Source organism: Phocoena sinus, chromosome 8 (assembly GCF_008692025.1).
Source record: "Phocoena sinus isolate mPhoSin1 chromosome 8, mPhoSin1.pri, whole genome shotgun sequence".
NCBI classification, from domain to species: Eukaryota; Metazoa; Chordata; class Mammalia; order Artiodactyla; family Phocoenidae; genus Phocoena; species Phocoena sinus.
The window spans coordinates 101,827,996-101,840,572 of NC_045770.1; the positions used below are offsets into that span (position 1 = coordinate 101,827,996).

The 12,577-nt window shown below is 50.4% G+C and overlaps 1 protein-coding gene across 2 annotated transcripts; it reads left to right on the forward strand.

Moving 5' to 3' along the window:
* Window positions 1–537: 537 nt before the first annotated feature.
* LGALS12 (galectin 12) lies at window positions 538–8,465 on the forward strand. Of its 2 annotated transcripts, XM_032640486.1 has the most exons (9): window positions 538–621; window positions 2,344–2,432; window positions 2,527–2,740; window positions 3,594–3,713; window positions 4,276–4,314; window positions 4,957–4,983; window positions 5,607–5,695; window positions 7,566–7,716; window positions 8,177–8,465. In XM_032640486.1, exons 1-9 carry the CDS (start codon window positions 553–555, stop codon window positions 8,321–8,323), a joined length of 945 nt encoding a protein of 314 aa, XP_032496377.1. In that variant the 5' UTR covers window positions 538–552; the 3' UTR covers window positions 8,324–8,465. The 2 variants fall into 2 exon arrangements, with proteins under 2 accessions (XP_032496377.1, XP_032496378.1); XM_032640487.1 differs by lacking the exon at window positions 4,957–4,983.
* The last annotated feature ends 4,112 nt before the right edge of the window (window positions 8,466–12,577 follow it).

The window sequence follows — 12,577 nt, forward strand, 5'->3', positions numbered from 1 at the left end:
AATTTGCCAAAGAGAGAAGAGTGGGGAAAGGGGTGGGGAAACGAGAGAGAGAGATTTGGAAACCTTTGTGGGGAGGGGAGGGGAAGCCACTCATTTGGTGTCCAGGAAGCTGGGGGCGGGGCTTCTCCAGGGACCTGCCCCCCTGTACCATCACCCCTGCCTCTGACCCCTGGAGGGCTCAGGCTGCAGCCCGGGAAATCACAAACCCCGCTGGCCCCAAAGGAGCCAGCCTCTGGCTTCCCTCTGCAACGGGCTCTGTGCTTCAGACCCTGAGGGTTAGTTAGTACAAGCTTCGCGCCCTTCAACACGGATCTCTTCTGACACCCAGTCCAGCCGGTGGGGCTGGAGCTGGTGTGGGGCGCTGGACAGCTGCCCTCCCAGACCTGCTCCAAGCACCATTAGGAAGGACCCTGCCAGGTGCAGGTGAGACTGACATCTGGGAGAGCTGCCCCAGGCATTTAGGACCTGGCTGGGAAAGGTGAGTCAGTCCAGTGGGGGCAGGGCTCCTGGAATCAGGATCTGCAGCCCGAGTTGGAGGCCCCCCCCTCCACCATGTCGCCTGGAGAAAAACTGGACCCGCTTCCTGACACTTTCATCCTGCAGCCGCCAGTCTTCCACCCGGTGAGCAGCCGCTCAGGTCCGGAACCTCCTGGGTCTCAGGGCTCCCCCTTCCAGCTGGGCCCAGTATCCCAGGTTGGGGGCTGGAGAGGCCCTCAGTCATAGGTCCTGTTTCCCCGGCCCCTGCCCATGGGCTCTGGAAGGCCACCCTGAGCTTAGCAAAGTGGCTGACAGCTCACTCCCACTCGCGTGTCAATGACTGCTGGGTTCACAGGGTCCTTGTGTTTTAAAAGTAGTAGGGCCTGGAGACAGAGTGGTGTCCCCTACCGTACGATGGGTGGCTAGGAGGGTCTGGGGGAGTGCGTAGTATCATTGGGGGAACATTGATCACTAGGAAGGGCAGGCTCATCTCCAGCCTGGGAGTCAGGTCGGAACCTCCAAGTGAGAGATGGTGTTGGGGTTTCCTCGATTCCTCCTTCAGCCCAGTGCCCTGCAGATTTCCTGAAGCCTGACAGTACTCTACAGAAGGCTGAACTCCCAGCAGACTCCACCCTCCCACTAATGAGCTCTAATTATCACTTTCCCTTTACTTGGTCCTCGCCTCCCAGGAGAACTGCTTTGGCTCAGTTAATTACAGGCCAGGCCCAGAGCCTGGGAAGCAGGAGGGACTGACATGCTGAGCCTGGCTAAGCTGTGGGTGCTCTGACAGCCCGGGGTCTCCCACACCTCCCCAGGTGCCTGAGTGATGGGATGAAGCAGCCGTCCAGGTTACAGTGGCTCCTTGCTTTGCAAGCTGCGAAATCCCACCTGGAGGGCAACACTGTCGGATCTCAGCTCTTTCTGGGCAGTTCAGGCTTCTGAAGGCTGCTAGGAGTTGGAGGACACCGCACGAGGCCCAGGAGACACCGCCCATTGAGTACCTGCTGCATGGTCACATTTATTCTGCATATACCTGCTCAGAGCCCACGCTGTGCCAGGCCAGGCACTGAGCCTGTAGAAGCGAAAGACAGGGCTTCGGCTTTGAAGGGCTTGTGCCCTCCAGCATGAACAGCCAGCCACACGGCTCCCTCTAAGCCAGCCGGCCAAGGGCCAAACTCGCCATGCCAGTGGAGAGCACGGTGAGGGAAGGGATAATTCAGGCACCAAAATGGATGATGCTTGGAGACGGTGTCAGAGCCTGGAAAGTCAAGTCAGATTTCACAGGGTAGAAGGAGAGCAGAGGAAACACCCCAGAAAGGGTCAGGAGTGGTAAAAGTGTATGCTATATTTTAGGAATGCCAGGGGAAAGGTGAGCTGGGAAGGTAGGCTTGGGTCATTATCAGGTATCTCTCCAGGTGTCCATATCAGGGTCTGCGCTCAGATCCCAGTTTGTCCACCCTTCTGCCTCCCACTTCCCAGGTTCTGGCCAATAAACAGTCCCTGGGAAGCCTCGACACCAGGCTTCTGGAGGCCAGGGTGGCAACCAGGGAACAGTAAGCCTCACTGGGGGCACTGCTGTGCCCTAGGAGCTGGGGTAAGGGGCTGGACTGGTGCTCCAAGGCGGCAGTGGGGCTGAATCTGGTTTGCCCGTGCAGTGTGGCTTTGATGTGTGATGGTCCAGGAAAGGGGAGAAGATGGAAGAGAACACTTCAGAGAAAACTAATTTTTCCCCATTAGGACATTTTCTGTTTGGGGTGGGAGCGCTGAGTCTTCTTGTTCCTCTTTCCTCCCCACCGCACCCCCCGACCCAGGGGTCCCTAGGCCCTTTCTTCAACCCTGTATGGATGGGTTTCTCCCCTTGTTCAGGTGGTTCCTTATGTCACGACAATTTTTGGTGGCCTGCGAGCAGGCAAGATGGTCGTGCTCCAGGGAGCGGTCCCCCTAAATGCACGCAGGTAAGGGAAGTGCTCGGCAGGACTCCCTCTCTACCTTCAGTGTCTCCGGGAGTCTCTGACCGGAGGTGCCCTTTGGGGGCCTCATCTCCCCTAGGTTCCAGGTGGACTTCCAGTGCGGCTGCAGCCTGCACCCCCGGCCAGATATCGCCATCCACTTCAACCCTCGCTTCCACACCACCAAGCCGCACGTCATCTGCAACACCCTGCGCGGTGGGCGCTGGCAAGCCGAGGCCCGGTGGCCCCATCTGGCCCTGCAGAAAGGAGCGAGCTTCCTCATCCTCTTTCTCTTTGGAAATGAGGAGATGAAGGTGAACGGAAGGGGAAATCAGGGGGTCTAGAACTTGTGTCCCTCTGCTTCTCTTTCCTTCAGCCAAGTTCCCCATGTCACTGTGTCAAGCGGTATTTGGGGGGATGGCGCACAGAGTCCAGTACCCAGGGAACCAAGGAGCTGCCAAGCCAGGTCCCAAGCTGCCCTGGGCCCACTTGGCCCGATACAGATGGCAGCATTCAGCGGGCCCTATGGTGCCGGCCCTGCAGAGGGTACCACTGCCGCCGTCACAGGGAGCGTCTAGAGAGCGCCTGCAGTATGCCGGGCGCTGTTCTAATCCCTTAAATATTAGCTCACTGCATCCTCACAGCAATCCACGAGGAGGGCACTTTCATTCTCCCCGTCTCACGGAAGAGGGGGAAGGGACAGGGAGAGTGAAGCCTCAAGGCTTCCACCGCTGATGTGAACTCCTGCCAGGAAGATCTTCAGACTTCTCTAGGGGAGAGGGAGCTGGTGGGAGCCAGCAGTGGAGGGGGGCACCTGTGGGACAGGGGTCACACAGACGCCGGAGGCTCCTCACCTGTGGATGGTGGGGAGGGCTCGGGGGCTGCTGCTCCAGCTGCTGGTGGGTCAGCTGAGAGGCGAAATGGGGCCAGCATGGGGTGTCAGGGGCCCAGAGGGGCGTTGAAGTTGCCAGCTCCCCAACCTTGGGGAGGCTCCTTAAGCTCCCCAAGCCTCGGGCACCTGGTCTGTAAAACATGCCTGCCTCGTAGAGTTGGTGTGAAGTTAAATGAGGAAAATTCCAGAAAGGATGTTCATGATGCCTGGCACGTGAGTATGAACTCAGGGCCATCAGCTGCTGCTGAGCCGGCCTGGTCTGTCTGTCTCTCTAGGTGAGTGTAAACGGACAACACTTTCTCCATTACCGCTACCAACTCCCGCTGTCTCGTGTAGACACCTTGGGCATATATGGAGATATCCTGGTGACGGCCGTTGGCTTCCTGAACATCAGCGTAAGTTCCCTTGGGGCCAAGTCCTGGGTGGCAGCAGCCTCTGACTTCCCCTGATGCCTGGACAGGCCCAGGATCCCCTCCCGCCCCAGACAAGCCCTGTCACACCAATTATAGCCAAGGTGGAGGGCATCCATCCAGGTGTTGGACATGAGGAGGGGTGAGGTGACCACAGAAGGTGGGTCCAAGAGCCTCGGGCAGAATCCTAGCCTGGGCATGGGGTCTGGTCAATGAGGAGCAGTGGCCACAAGGCAAATGACTTGGAGTCTTGGACCCGTGGGGTTTCATTCCCAGCTGAGGAGCTGATTAAAAATGCAGATTTCTGAGACCCGCCATCAGAGATTCTGATTCAGTAAGTCGGAGGTGGGGCCCAGGAATCAGCATGTTCAAAATGCCGGGTTTGAGAAGCCCCGACAAGGCCTCGGGGAGAGGAGGAGCTATCAAGGCCAAAGCTGGCCTCTGCCCCCTCCCAGGCACTGGAGGGCAGGTGGGAGCGAAATCAATCAAGCTCTGGGGCTTGCAGTGGTCCCGAATCTGGCCTGTTGCTTTTTCTCTCTCCTAACAGCCATTTGCGGAGGGCGGTAGCGAGTATCCGGTTGGACACGTGAGTCTCCTGCGAGCAGGGTTGGCCCTCGCGGTCCCAGCCACGCCGGCTGAGCCACTGGCTCTCCCTCCTCCCCCAGCGGGACCCGCCCCTCGCTGGGCTGCTGCTCATTTTGCACAAGGCCCAGCTGCCCCCTCCCTCACCGTGCGGTTGCCATGGAGACGGCTGGCCCCACCTCAGTCCCTGGGAGTCTGGATTTGCCTCTCCCGGCACCAGGGCCAGCTCGGGAGGATGGCTGGGGTAGGCTGGCTTCCCGGAACGGGCAGGGCCCCAGTCTTCCTATCAGAAGATCCGTCTCAATTGGAGCTTTCAGTTCTCAGCATCCCTGTGAGGTAGCGGGTTGGCCAGCAGGGCGGAAAGGGAGATGACGCGCCAGGGACTTGCTCAGAGCCGCAGAGTGCGTGCATGACGGGACCGCCCCCCCACCCCCCACCCCACCCCCGTCCAGTTCTCCTGCATTATTCCAGAGCTGGTGTCCATCTGAATTCAAGAGGGCCCCACTGGGGTTCCAGTCATTTCCCCGCATTTTCTCTGAGAGGGGCAAACCCCAAATATCCCCATTTTTAAAGAATAATATCAAGGTTCCCTTTCAATGAGCAAACACCATGTGGCCTCCATGTCCCCTCTTTCTTTCCTTGACAGCCTTTCCTGCTGAAGAGCCCCAGCCTGGTGAGTGACCTCCCCCTCCTCGGCCTGGCAGAGGGACAGTCCCTCACCTGCTCCATCAGGAGTGGGAGGACACCCCCTCCCACTCATCTCCCATATGCTGGAGGCATATGGCCTCAGCATCAGGGTCTCCCCTTCTTTATAGGAAACTGCAGGCTATGGGTGGGCCAGTCGACTTCAGGCTGACACTCCAGCTGCACTTGACCTTTTCTCCATTTATTCTGTACACAATTATCTGATACTCTCCTGTGCTGGGCCCAGAGCCAGGCTCTAGGATGGAGGGACAAATCAGTCCCAGCCACCCCCCCAGCTGCCCACAGGCTGGTAGGGGGGCAGACCAAGGAATGAGCCATTACAGTTTGGAGCACAGCATTAGGGGCTCCCAGCACGGGGGCTGGGCGGGTCGGGGGGAGGCCAGAGAGAGCCGAGTACTGGAGACAGGCCTGCAGTAGGTGTCTAATAACTGAGCAGAAGTGTCTCCTGGATGCAGGCCTAGAGGCAGAGATTAACCAGCCCCGGGGCTCCCTGGCCTCTGAGGGCAGCCCATGAAGCAGCTCCTAGGGGCAGTATCCCTCCCCGAGCCCCTCTGTGCGTCCCCCTCTCGGTCATCTCCCGTGTTCCCTCAGGAGGTGCCCTGCTCGCGTGCCCTTCCCCAGGGTCTCTGGCCCGGACAGGTCATCATAGTGAGGGCGCTGGTCTTGCCGGAGCCAAAGGAGTGAGTATGCAGGAGGAGGGGAAGGAGGGGCATCCCTGTGCCAGGCACAAGCTTGATAAACATCACCGCTTTAACCCCCAGCACCACTGCTCAATCCCCATCCTCCAGATCAGGAAACAGAGGAGCAGAGAGCAGAAGTAAGTTGCCCAGGGTCGCAGGGCTTGTGCAAGTCTGATCTGGGATCGGGTCCAGGGCTCTGGTGCCTTCGTGGCACCAGCAACTCCCACTCCGGGAGTATCTTCCCTGTCTGTGCATGTGGTCAGGCCAACCAGCCTCTCACCGCAGGTCCCAGCTGGAGCCTCAGGAGAGGCCCTCTAAAGGCACAGGCTGAGACCCAGAGAGAGGATGTGATCTCCCACAGTGCCCTGGTTTAGGAAACACAGCCAGGCGACCCCAGAGAAGAGGCCCGGTGCTGGGAGGTGGGGACTTGGAGGGACGCAGTAACCAAGTGGATGCTTCCTGACTTCTCCCATAGGGGGTGCTCATGCCTCATTTCCCAAACCTGCGGATTCCACGCCACTTAGACAAGTGTCTTTCTCGTTCCCTTTCTTTGTTTCTTTCCTTTTCCTTCTTCCCTTTCCTTCTTCCCCTCCATCCTTCCTTCCCTCCTCCCTTCCTTCCTTCTGGAATTGCATTGGATTTCATGACTTTTTTGGGACAGATTTCCTGGGTTTGACTTCTGCTGAGGACACTTAAAACCTGTGCAGGGCTTTCCTGGTGGCACAGTGGTTGAGAGTCCGCCTGCTGATGCAGGGGACGCGGGTTCGTGCCCCGGTCCGGGAAGATCCCACATGCCGCAGAGCGGCTGGGCCCGTGAGCCATGGCCGCTGAGCCTGCGCGTCCAGAGCCTGTGCTCCGCAACGGGGAGAGGCCACAACAGTGAGAGGCCTGCGTACCACAAAAAAAAAAAAAAAAAAAAAGAACATGTGCAACTTCACAGCAGTTACTTTTCCTTTCTGTGCCTTAGTTTCCTTGTCTGTAAAAAGGGATAAAAATAGTGCCAGCTTCAGGGATGGTGTAAATACGGAGACTTGTGCCAGGCACATAGCAAGTGGTCCACAAATGTGGTGATATCAGAATTCTTTTGGCGGAGGGCCAGGGAAGTAAGGCTAGTGCCCTATGTTCTCCCTGCCCTACCCGCTTCTGTTTTGTTTTTGTTTTTGAAGTCACTGACCTCACTAACCCTTGTGCTACATGCTCTTGATCAGGCCTGTGAATTATGGGCAGGTGTGCAGCACAGCCCTGGATAGCATGAGCCTCCAAAGCCAGGCATGACTGGATTGGATTCCTGGTTTTGCCTCTTAAAAACTGTGGTCTTGGGCAAGTCACTACACCTCTCTCAGCCTGGAGGGCTGAGTTCCCCCATCAGAAAAAAAGGAGAAAGATAATCACACTCTACAGGGAAAATGAAAAAGTTCCCAGTGAAGGAAAGAACCCCGCTCCTCCCCAAGCTTGGAGACAAGGAGACCAGGTACTTATCTTAGCTCAATTCACATGGTTATTATTAGTGACACAGGGAGTGATTTTACTGCTCTCTCTCTCAAGGGCCATGATTCACGTGTCCTCAGAGGCCAGGCAGGTCACATAAATAGTGAGGCACCAGGTTGGGAATGTGGTGAAGTGGAAAGAATATTTCCATAGATCTTCTGATGCCATATCTTCTAATTATTTAAAAGAGAAGCTGAAAGCTATCTTTTATGTAAACTTTCTCAATTTTTGAAAATGGTTATTACTTTAAAGTTGAAGAATACCGTGGACCAGCCAGAACATTTCTACAGGTTAAGTCAGCCCTGGGCCACCGATATTAAGGCTTAGCACCGCCCCTGGCACTTAGCAAGCCTTCAGCCCCTTCTCCGGCCCCTTTCCGCAGTTTCACGCTCAGTCTGCTGGACGAGGCCGCCCACGTTCCTGTGACGCTCAGGGCTTCCTTCGCCGACAGAACTCTGGCCTGGGTCTCCCGCTGGGGCCGGAAGAAACTGATCTTGGCCCCCTTCCTCTTCTACCCGCAGCGATTCTTCGAGGTGGGTCGGAGCCAATGTGCCTGGTCCCTCTTGGGTGGAGTGCAGGGCTGCATTCCCATCCGGGAGACTGGGGGTGTGTCGGGAGGGCAGGGAAGCCAGTGCCCGCTGGGGGAGAGGAGATCTGGGCTGGGGATCCCATGCCCAGAAACCCCTCTTTAATTAATCAGGGGGGGCCCTGGCCTCAGCATTATCAAGAAGCCCCCCTAACGACTCCAGTGTGCCGCTGAGGTTGAGACCACTCGTCCAGGGAGAGCAACGACCCCTTTTACAGATGGTGAAACTGAGGCCAAGGCCTGGGAGATCCTTGTGGAAGGGCTGATGATGAGCTGGGCCCCTAGTCCTGGTCTTTTCCATCACTGGGTGCCCCATGGGTCCAGTCTTTGTGTCCTTGCCAGGTGGGGTATCAGGCAGGCAAGGGAGGGTCTGGAAGCCTGCAGAGCCCCATGCCCTCCTTTCCCAGGTTCTGCTCCTATGCCAAGAGGGAGAGCTGAAGCTGGCCCTCAGTGGGCAGGGCGTGGGGGCCACCAGCCTGGGCCAGCAGGCCCTGGAGCGGCTGCGGGAGCTGCGAATCAGTGGCAGCGTCCAGCTCTACTGCGTCCACTACTGAGGAGGGATCCAGAGAGCCCAGCCAGAGAAGAAGAGGGGCAGCCTATAGCCGGGGCCCCACCAGATGGCCCCACTCTCCTACCCTCATTAAAATCTCCACCTGCCAACACGGTGTCAGGCCTGGCTCGCTTCTGGAACCAGGAGCCTGAGTCTGCAGGTGCTTTGGACCCCACAGCAGAAAGGGGGTACAAGAGTGTGAAGGCTCCAGAAACTCTGCAGTTCCCTCCACCAGGAGCCTGATTTGGCTATGCCTTCCTTCAGGGCCTAGACAAGGAGGCAGGCTTTGTAGCCTAATGAAGGCACTCCAAAATGCAGCGGCTTTAAAAATTTAGATGTTTATTTCCTTCTCATCTAAACAGAAAAATCGTCCGGGTCAGTGGGGCAACTTTGCTCATTATGGACCTCCTGGGTCATCCTAGTCATCATACCCCCCCCCCCCCAGGGCATCAGCATCACCTGCATGGCAGAAGCTCAGTAGCCACCGTATCTAGGTTTCAACTGCTGAGAAGGCAAATAGAGAATACGGACAAGGCCCATCTGATGTCATAAGCCCAGACCTGGGATTAGCACACGCTATCACTCACATCTCATTGGCAAGTACTCAGTCACGCAGCCACGTTATCTGCAAGGGAGGCTGGAAGTGTCCTCCACGGGATGACCACGTGCCTGGCCGTAGTTCTGCTTCTGTGGTTCCCGGAATATTGGTTTTATTTATATTTTACCGTCTTATTTTGTGTTTTCTATTTACCATTGCTATTTTTCATCATATTTTCAGCTTTTGGACTTGCTATTGGATTGATAAAGTCTTCTTTATCACCCTCCCCCTTTTTTTTCTTATGCTGATTTGGAAGTTGTAAATTCCATTTTATATTTCTAGTGGTTATCCTTACTTTTTATCTTATTTTTTTAGTTAACACAATAAAATTGACTTTGGGGGGGTGGGTAAAATTCTGAGTTTTAACATATATGTAGATCTGTGTGGCCACTACCACAATCAAGATATATAACAGCTCCATCGTTCCAAACAATTCCCTGGTGTTACTTCTGTGTACTTGTACCTCCTCCACCCGCTCCCTTAACCCCCAGCAACTCCCTGATCTGCTCTCCATGACTATATTTTGTGTTTTTGAGAATGTCATATAAACGGAATCAGGTAGGATGTGACCTTTTGAAACTGATTTCTTTCAATCAGCATTACCCTTTGGAGATCAATCTAAGTGGCTGTATGTATTGTATCAGTGACTCATTCCTGTTTGTTACTCGGCAGTATCCCATTGTACCACAATTGACCCACTGAAGAACATTTGGGTGGTTTTCAGTTTTTGACAATTAATGAATAGAGCAGCTAAAATCATTTGTATACAAGTCTTTGTATGAATGTAACTTTTCATTTCTCTTGGGTTAATACCTACTAGTGAGATTGAGGGATCATATGGTAAATGCATGTTTAACTTTATAAGAAACTGTCACAATTTTCCAGAGTTGTTTCAGAGTAGTTTTGGGAATTTTGCTTTCCCACCAGCAATCTATGAGATTTCCAGTCGTTCTGTATGCTCATCAATGCTCATAATTGTCAGTATTTTTTATGTTAGCCATCTTCATCGGTGTGTAGAGGTATCTCATTGTGGCTTTAATTTGTATTTGCCTAGTGGCTAAAGATGTTGAGCATCTTTTTATGTGCTAATTTTCCACCTGTGTATTCTCTCTGGTGCAGTGCCTGTTCGGATCTTTTCTCCATTTTTAATTGAGTTGTTTGTTTTCTTATCACTGACTTTTAAGAGTTTCTTTATATAGGCTGGATAAATGTCCTTTGTTAAATATGTGGTTTGTAAGTAATTTCTCCCAGTCTTAGCTTATCTTTTCATTCTCTAAACAGTTTCTTTCACAGAGCAAAAGTTTTTAATTTTGATAAAGTCCAATTCATCAATTTTTTCTGGAATCGTATTTTTGGTGTCATATCTAAGAAGTTTTTGCCTAATGAAGATTTTCTCCTTTGTTTTCTTCTAAAAGTTTTATACTTCATAGTTCACATATAGATCTATGATCCATTTTAAATTAATTATTAATTATGTTGTGCAGTTTAGGTTGAAGTTTTATGAGGTTCTTTGGTTTGGTTTTTGCATTTGGATGTCCAATTATTCCAGTAACATTTTTGAAAAGACTATCTATCCTCTGTTGAAGTGCTTTTGCAACTTCGTCAAAAATCAATTGGCCATATTTGGGCAAGCTTATTTTTGGACTCTATTCTGTTCCATTAATCTATGTGTCTGTCTCTTGGCCAATACCACACTGTCTTGACTACTGCATCTTTGTAGTAAATCTTGATAATGGGTAATGTAATTCCTCCAACTTTATTCTTCTTCAAAATTATTTTGGCTCTTCTTGATCCTTTGCCTTTTCTTATAAATTTTAGAAGCAGCTTGTCCATACCTACAAGATATCCTGCAGGGATTTTGAAGGGAATTGCATTAAAATTTATAAAGCAACTTGGGAAAAATTGACCTCTTTATTATGTTGAATCTTTCAATCCACTAGCACAACAGGTCTTACCATTTACTTAGGTCTTTGATTTATTTCATCAGCATCTTCTAGTTTTTAGTATACAAATCCTATACATGTGTTTTTAGATTTATAGCTAAGTATTTCATCTTTTTAGGGTTATTGTAAGTGGTAGTTTTTAGCTTCCATTTGCAATCGTTTATTGTAATTATATAGAAATATGATTGGTTTTCTATATATAGAAGTGTTTTTGTCTATTACACAGAATCTTTTACATAAATCTTTTACATGTTGTCTGTGAAAAGGGGCAATTTTACTTCTTCCTTTCCAATCTATAAGGCTTTATTTTTCCTGTCTTATTATGCTGGCTAAGAATTCTAGTGCAATGTTGAGTAGGACGAATGAGAGTAGACTTCTGTGCCTTGTTCCCAATATTAGGGAGGAAGCCTTATAATATTAACTATAGATTTTTTGTAGATGCCCCTTATCAAGTTAAGGACATACCCTTCTATTTTAGTTTACTGAGAGTTTTTATTATTATTACTATTATTACGAATTTATCACAAATTATTGTGAATGGATGTTGAATTTTGTCAAAAGTTTTTTTCTGCATCAAATGATATGAACATTTGTTTTTTATTCTTTAGGCTATAAATATGGTGTATTACATAGTGGATAATCAGATATTCAACCAGACTTGCATTTCTGTGATAAACTCTACTTTGCCGTGGTATATTATTCATTTTGAAAATATAGACATACCTCATTTTACCGTGCTTCACAGATACTGCATTTTTTAACAAATTCGAGGTTTATGGCAACCCTGTGTCATGCAAGTCTACCAGTGCCATTTTTCCCAACAGCATAATTTTTTAATTAAGGCATGTATGTTGTTTTTTAGATAGAATGCTATTGTATGCTTAATAGACTACAGTACCGTGCAAACATAACTTTCACGTGCACTGGAATACCAAGAAGTTCCTGTGACTCTCTTTATTGTGATATTCGCTTTATTGTGGTGATGTGGAACCAAACCCACAATATCTCTGAGGTATGCCTGTAGCTGGATTTGATTTTCTAAAATATTTTTGAGGATTTTAACATCTGGTTTATGAAGGATAATGATCTCTAATATTACTTTCCTGCACTATCATTGTCTGTCTTTGGTATCAGGGTAATGCTGTCCCCTCCTCTATTTTCTGGAAGAGTTTGTAAAAATTGGGGACATTTCTTTAATCTTTCATAGAATTTGCCAGGGAAGCTATCTAGACCTGGATATTTCCATTTGGAAGATTTTTAATTAAAAATTCAATTCCTGTAATAGGACATAGAAATAGGCTATGTACGCATTTCATCTTGGGTTGGTTTTGGTAGTTTGTGTTTTTCAAGAAATTGGTCCATTTAATCTTAGTCATCAAATGTATATATGTAGGTAGAGTGCATAATATTATTTTCTTATTTTAATGTCTGGGGGATCTTTAGTGAAAGCCCTTTTTTCACTTCTGATGTTGGTAATTTGAATCTTTTTCCCTTTTTTTAATTGACCTTTTCAGAAAAACAGCTTTGGCCCTATTGATTTCCTCTTCTGTTTTCGGTTTCCAATTTTATAGATTTCCACTCTTATCTTTATTATTTCCTTCTTTCTGCTTGCTTTGGTTTATTTTGCTCTTTTTTTCTAATTTCTTCAGTTGGAAGCTCAGAATACTGATTTTAAACTTTTCTTCTTTTCTAGTATAAGCATTTAATACAATAAATT